Raw genomic sequence first — 7,188 nt, 5'->3', positions numbered from 1 at the left:
CCCCCCCCCCACACACACACACACACACACACACAGGGGGCCAACAAGCAACTCTGAGAACATGATTCCTGCATAGCTGTTGGCTAATCTCCAAATACTCTCCCTAAATAACTCTCTCTCTCTCTCTCTCTTTTATCCTTTCCCAGTCTCCCTCTGATTTTCCCCTCCATTTCTATACCTCTCCTTCTGACCCTCTTATTTGCCCTCTCTCCAGTCACTCGGCGATATTTTAGGATTAATCCCTAGACTAAATGTTTCCATTTACTGCAGCTATGGAGCTGTCTGGGCTCATTTAGAGCTTTTGTGATGCCAGGAGATCTTTCATGAAGGGACACGGTGGGGTTTGGTGTTGTTACTGCAGTCAACATGTCACACAAAGATCCAACTGGAGCCACACACTTTCATTTTAGATGTCAAACAACTTTGGATATTTCCTATTCAAGTTATATGTACTGCTTTATTTCTGAGCCTTTCCTACTGGTGTGAGGTATATGTGACTGGAATATGTCAACTTTTACTCAATACTATTTCAAAAACACTTCCATTTGTTTTCCAATGCTATAAAATTGAATAAGACGCCCCAAAATTAATGAAAGTAGAGATTTGTACTTGGCAAAGAGCGTTGGGTGGAATCAATCATGTTATTTTGGGGAATTAAAAAGGAACATTGATATAGGACAAAATGAGGACAACATGAGGACAACATGAGGACAACATGACAAACAGGACAAACAGGACAAAGGCAGGGTCGGAAACTATTTCCAAAATACACTTTTTAAAATATGGTTTGAAATGTTTCTTACACCCCGACAGCCGTGAATAGTTCCTGGGCTCTTGAAGGGGATCCTAAGAAGATCTGACATCTGTGTCTGTTGTAACCCTGGAAAATGGCCTCCATAGTGCCTCGGGGCCCGCATTGAAAGGACCAATGAAATGGCTCCTTGCCCCACTGCGCGTACTCTTCCCCTGCCGTGTACGTCCGAGCCTGATTGACATTGCTAACAGTAGTCACGTTAGTTTTAAATATTCGGTATGATAATAATAATTACCTGTTTGCTTATCGCAATCAACTCTCTTGCAGTACGGAAAGTAGGAATCACAGCTACGGTAGCCTTCACGCTTCAAAAAGACGCTTTCTTGCTCTTTAAAATCTCCTTTTTCTGGACAAAGAAGAAGACTGTTCCTGAAATTTGGATTTTGAATATGTGCATGGATGTATTAAGAACGTGAGGTCTTCCACGTTTTTTTATGCAAAAACCTTCTCTGGCTTATTAATGTAGCATCTACCCAGCTCATGCAAATGGAAATAAATGTAAAATGTCAAGCCTAAAGGAATATTTGGACGTGATGGTGGTGGTAAATATTCACAAAAAAGGACAAGTTTGTGAACGGGGAACACAGATTTGGATTGGACAACTACACACGTCGCACACTTTCACTTTGATAGTGTAACAGTTGAATAGATCATATTTGAAGCCACATTTACAGGGGCTTAAAATGGTTGCTATGGATGTTTAATTATGTACTGTATGACTTCTCTGTTGAAAGTAAAAAGCTTCTGCTCTGTATTTTGGACGTGTCTCTGTATCTAGAGGCTGACTGTCCCCACCAGCTGTCCAGCAAGTTTTGCAGAGCTGATGAGGAAATGTTGGCAAGCAGACCCAAAGGTAAGCCAAATGTACGAGTGGTTCATCTTCTAAAAAAGGAAACTGCTGCATCACTACGTTTTGTTTTTAAAAACATTAAAAATAGGTGCATTTCTTTTGTCTTGTGTGCATGCATGGACCTGCAGGAGCGTCCACAGTTCAAACAGGTGCTGGTAACCCTGGAAACCATGGCCAATGACAGCAGGCTACCGGACCAGTGTAACTCCTTCCTTCATAACAAGGACCAGTGGAGGTGCACACACACACACACACACACACACACACACACACACACACACACACTTGTAAACATCGAGTGCATCTGCACTGCGTCTGAGCATGAGACAGGAGATTTTTAAGTGTTTACAGTAAAGTCTAGTTCAGAAAGACAAATGCCGTCTTTAATTTACTTTACTCCAAAAAATGACAAAATGCATACACACAAATTCAACATACACATAGACAGACACACACAGACACACACACAGACACAGCTCTGTAGACTCTTAATCTCAGGAGAGAAGTTAAATGTGTGACCCGGTGCTCTACATCAGTCTATAATAAGCTCTCTGGAAAGGGTCCATGGAAGAGATTCCTCTACTCCTCCACTCGGGGGAGTGTGTGTGTGTGGGGGGGGGGGGAGAGAAATCAAGTTAAAGCTGAAGAAGAGGAGAAGTTCACAAAAGTGAATTGTACAAGACTGGGGCACCCAGATGGCTCACTTGGTAGACCGGGAGCCCATATATAGAGGTTTCCTCCTTAACGCAGCGGGCCCGGGTTCCGACCTGCGGCCCTTTGCTGCATGTCATCCCCCCCTCATCCCCCCCTCTCTCTCCCCCCTTTCCCGTCTTCAGCTATCCTGTAAAAAATAAAGGCCCCATAAAAGAAATCTCAAAAAAAATTGGAGCGAGTATAGTGGGAAGCCGGAGAGGACAGGGGTGAGGGAGAGGTAGGGGGTGGAGCAGAGGTGCGAGATTCTGTGAATATTTAACATGAGTACAGCGAGGCAATCAATTCTGAGTGAAGCTTTGGGTACGGGTGGAAAAAATTGGAAAGGGGGAGGCGGAGGGGAGGAAGAAAGGAGGGGCAGGGTGAATGAAGAGGGAGGGATGGAAGGAACACAGGAGGAGGTATGGCTGTGAGTCCCGTGGCTCTATATTTAGTTGCTGTGAGAGTTGAATTGAGTTGTGTGAGAACGCAACTTCATAGTCACTCAAACTCTCACAGGGACCTCTTGTGGTAACAGAGAGTACTGCAGCTGCGTATTTTACTCATTTGACTCTAGAAATATTGTCTTCTGCAGGTCAAGTAAACTGAAATTGTATTGTCATATGGTCTGCTATAGGATACTAGAGTATAATCATTTTAAAATCGGTGTATCCTTTTCATGTTGCCAGTTTATCAGAGCTACTTTTGCTCTAAGCCAAATAATTGAAGTTATAATTGGTAACGTTGATGCAGTTTTTTAACTAAATCATCTTCAACGTGAGTATTTAATGTATTTGAACAGAAAAAGGTGAGAAAATCTAGTACGTACACTCAGAAAAGTAGACAAAAACATGATTAATATGCTCTTCTTGAACAACATTGTCCAAAAAATGCAATGCATAACATAAATTAAAACTTTTGTAAAGATCTGTGTATGGTGGGGCGCCAGCTCCAGGAAAGTGTTTAGAGAAAAATTATATTTTTATATAATATTTTGCGATGGCATTAAACGATGCCAGGTTGACTGACCTGCATTAATTAAGTAACTAAATATACTGATTGATTGTATATGAACTGCAAACATAGTAAACAGTGACAATTAGTTTACAGTAATATGAACAGTAATTGTCACAGTTGTCACAGTTTTATTCTACAGAACACACTTTCTTGAGAATCTCAATTTTTTAAAAGAGTGGTGTTTCTGAACGAAATATCTTTCAACAGAAATTATTTTGCATGCTGGACTAAAAAATATTACCATTTTTAGCAATTTAACTATATTTCTCTTTGCATTAAAGTTGCTGTAAAAACTAGGCCGTGTACAAAGTGACAATAGAAGGTGTGTGTTCTGTCTGCGGGTGCCCGTGCTACAGGTGTGAAATCGAGGCAACCCTGGAGCGTCTTCGGAAGTTGGAGAGGGAGCTATACTCCAAAGAGAAGGAGCTGGAGGAGAGGGAGAGGAGGCTCCGACTGTGGGAGGAGAGGCTGATGGAGAGGTCCAACATGTCTCCCAGTCCGACCTCCCTACTCATGGAGCGCTCAAACATCTCACCAGTAAGTGGAAGTGGAGTTAAAGAGAAATCTGTTCAGACAGCTGAAAACAAATTCAAATAATACCTTCTTGTTTTTAATGACCTCTTCTCCTTTCCTTCCTCTCGCCTTACCAGTTCTTCACACCAATGTCCATCGGTTCCTCCGGCTCTTTCTTCCGCTCGCACTCTCAGGACTCCAACAGTGCCGGGGTCAGCAGTGCTGGCGTCAGCTGCCTCTTCCGCACCCTCAGCAACGGGGACACGGAGCGGGGGAGCAGTGCTGTGCTGGAGAGGGGGGTGGGCTCGGTCGACAGCGGGAGACTGCATGCCGTGATCCGAGGGTTGCAGGGCAGGTTTGGAGACGAGAACGGGGAAGAGGAAGGAACACAGGAGGAGAAAGGCTGGGGGGAGAGAGATGAGAGTGGGAGCATGGAAGGAGGAGGTGGACGGGTGCAGGTGACACTCAGGAGCTTCCCCGGCGGCAGAGTGCAGAGGGAGGAGAGGACGTGGGAGGAGGGGGACAGGGAGAGGGGAGGGATGCAGAGGAGCAGGGTGACCACCATAGTCCGGGGGTATTCGGGTGGGTTTGGAGAGTCAGAAGGGGAGAGGGAGAAGGAGGGAGGATGGGAGATAGAGAAGCTAGGGGACAGGCTAGATGAGGGAGCGATGGAGGGAGGTATAGAAGGCGGGAGGCTCCCGGCCATGTTCAAGGGTCTCCATGGGAGTTTAGGGGGATTGGGGGACATGCTGTCCTTAGACATGGATGAGATGGGGGACATGGAGAGACTAGGTGACATGGACATGAACATGAACATGGGGGACCTGGGAGTGATGAAGGTGAAGAGTGAGCTGGGGGTCAGGGGTCACAGGAGGGACATGGGAGTCGTGGTCCAGGGAGTCAGAGGCGACTGCAGTGAGGCCATCAGCCAAAAGATTAGAGGGGAGGTAGGAGTCAGGGGTCACTCGGGGGTGCAGGTGAGCATGCGTGCCTCGTCCAATCAGAACTCTGTGAAGAGCTGCAGCGTGCGGCACGGAACCAAGATCAACATGGCTACCGCAGCCATGGACATGATGGAGCTCGACTGGTCTGACAGCGACTAGAAAATGAACACACACACACACACACACACAGAAAACACACGTAGAAATACACACAGAGGCCAAACTAGAAAGATTTGACTTGTTAGCACACACAGTACCTGAGCTACTGTGAGTGAATTAGAATCTCCAGTTGAAAAAGAGCTGGAAAACACACATTTCTTTTGTTAAATCTTTTTTTTTTTATTATTATTAAATGGATGAATGCTATACCCATGTGTACTGTAAAGTAGGAAGGAGCAAAAAGACAACCATTGTCAGAATAACTTCACCTGTGAAATTGAATGTGCTATTAAAACTGCTGGATGACCTACCGTGAGAGGTGCAAGTGTTACGAGATGTCGCTCTAATGAGGCAGCACTGTTCTTCTTCTCCTGCTTGTATCTTGTAGTTAATAGAGTTGATTTGTTCAAAACAAGCTTTGACTTCATCAGTCCTAACTGTGATTTAGTGTGTGAATTTTTTGGCATTTCTTTCTGTATATTTTATTATTTTACAATAAAAAGACATAAAAACTCTGATTCCATTCCTGTGATTTTGCTCAGCTGCAGGAACTTTCCCCCGAGGAACCCAAACTCAACCGCAGGAACCAGGGTATGAATTACGCTATGGGGACATTTCCATCTTAAAAATGAATCTGTCTATCTGTGAAATATCTTATTACTTGGATTCCTGGGTACTCGATGAACTTGGGGTTTGGATTTTGGAGCAATTTCAGAATCAGAAATACTTTATTGATCCCAGAAGGGAAACTCTGTGTCGCAGTTGTCCAAATAGCATAAATACCAGAGTACAAATGTAAATAAAGAAATATAAGGAGTGTGGATATGCACGGTATTTACATAGTTAAAGGAATGTTATGATACAGTATTTAGATAATTAAGGAGTTGCATGGTGAAAAGTAATAATGATATTAATTGTAGCAGTTGAGAATTGCACACATTTCAGGCCAGTGTTACTGCACAAAACAGATAATACAGATACTATTATATATTGTCCAGTATCAACCTGTTATAAAGTTTGATGGCCACAGGCAGGAATGACTTCCTGTGGTGCTCTGTGGTGCATTTTGGGAGAATGAGTCTATCACTGAAAGTGCTCCTGTGAATGAGCAGCAAGCCATGGAGTGGGTGTGAGACATTGTCCGAGCTGGCATGTAGTTTGTAGTCCTCCTCTCCGACACCACCACCAGAGAGTCCAGATCCACCCCCCACAACGTCACTGGCCTTGCAGATCAGTTTGTTGACTCTGTTGGTGTCTGCTACCCTCAGCCTGCTGCCCCAGCATGCAACAGCAAAGAGGATAGCACTGGCCACCACAGACTCTTAAAAGATCCCCAGCATCGTCCTAACTAATTTGGACAGTATTGCATATTTAAGAAAAATGTGAATAAAACTAAACGGCCGAACAATAAAGGTTGAGCTAACGTTACCATAACGCTGGCTCCTCCGTGTCTACCCTTCACAATAAAAGCCCAGCTCAAATTCACTTAGAGCATTTTGCTAAGAGGAAACTCAATAGAAAGCCATTTTGCTGAGACTAAATAAATAAAAGCCGGACACTATAATATTAAGTTGCTGTGAGCTGTAAATGAATGTTGTGTTTTTCAGATAAAACGGGTGGTGCAGAGTGCGGTTACCCTTCCGACCACCAGCAGCCGTCATCCCGTCATGTTGCTTTAGACGTCAGCAGACTAATTTGCCTGGTGTTGGAAATACAGAAAACAATAGGCTGAAGAAAGCTTTAATCCCTTCAAAATAGTTGAGGGGACTTAAAAGACCACGAGGCCCTAGGTTGAGACGCGGCTTTAGTCTCCTCCCTCCAGTAAATTTGTATATTGCATTCTTAGAAATTAAATGTGGATGACAAGTAAGCTGAGGATCACACACTGTAAAGTAACACATGGTACACACCAGAGTTGGGCAGTATCCAAACGGTGACACCATCAGACCTCCTCCCTATTTTACCGCGGTATACGTATTACCATGACTAATTACAAATGATGACGTCAGGCTCAGACGGCGTCACCAAACTGTTGGCGTGGGCCTCCACCGTTCAGAAACTGAAGACCAAACCCTGACACTGAACACACTCCCTTCTCATTAGGGTGGAACCCCAGATGCTGCCAGACTTCAGAGGTCCTGGTCTTCTTCCAGACCAGGTCACTCGGTGCACAACTTGCCATCTCTCTCTCTCTCTCTCTC

The 7,188-nt window shown here is 44.5% G+C and overlaps 1 protein-coding gene across 1 annotated transcript in view; it reads left to right on the top strand.

The window, feature by feature from the left end:
- The window catches only part of LOC117953717 (mitogen-activated protein kinase kinase kinase 20-like), a 12,343-nt gene extending 7,224 nt beyond the window's left edge, over nt 1–5,119 (top strand). The window contains exons 8-11 of the mRNA XM_034886975.1: nt 1,593–1,667; nt 1,793–1,899; nt 3,728–3,908; nt 4,022–5,119. Coding sequence (XP_034742866.1) covers nt 1,593–1,667; nt 1,793–1,899; nt 3,728–3,908; nt 4,022–4,987 — 1,329 coding nt within the window. The 3' untranslated portion in view covers nt 4,988–5,119. The remainder of the gene's footprint in view (nt 1–1,592; nt 1,668–1,792; nt 1,900–3,727; nt 3,909–4,021) is intronic.
- Nucleotides 5,120–7,188: the final 2,069 nt, after the last annotated feature.

The sequence above is a fragment of the Etheostoma cragini genome, chromosome 12, assembly GCF_013103735.1.
Source record: "Etheostoma cragini isolate CJK2018 chromosome 12, CSU_Ecrag_1.0, whole genome shotgun sequence".
NCBI classification, from domain to species: Eukaryota; Metazoa; Chordata; class Actinopteri; order Perciformes; family Percidae; genus Etheostoma; species Etheostoma cragini.
The sequence above is the reverse complement of the archived record's forward strand: the minus strand, read 5'-3'. Positions and strand labels throughout refer to the sequence as shown.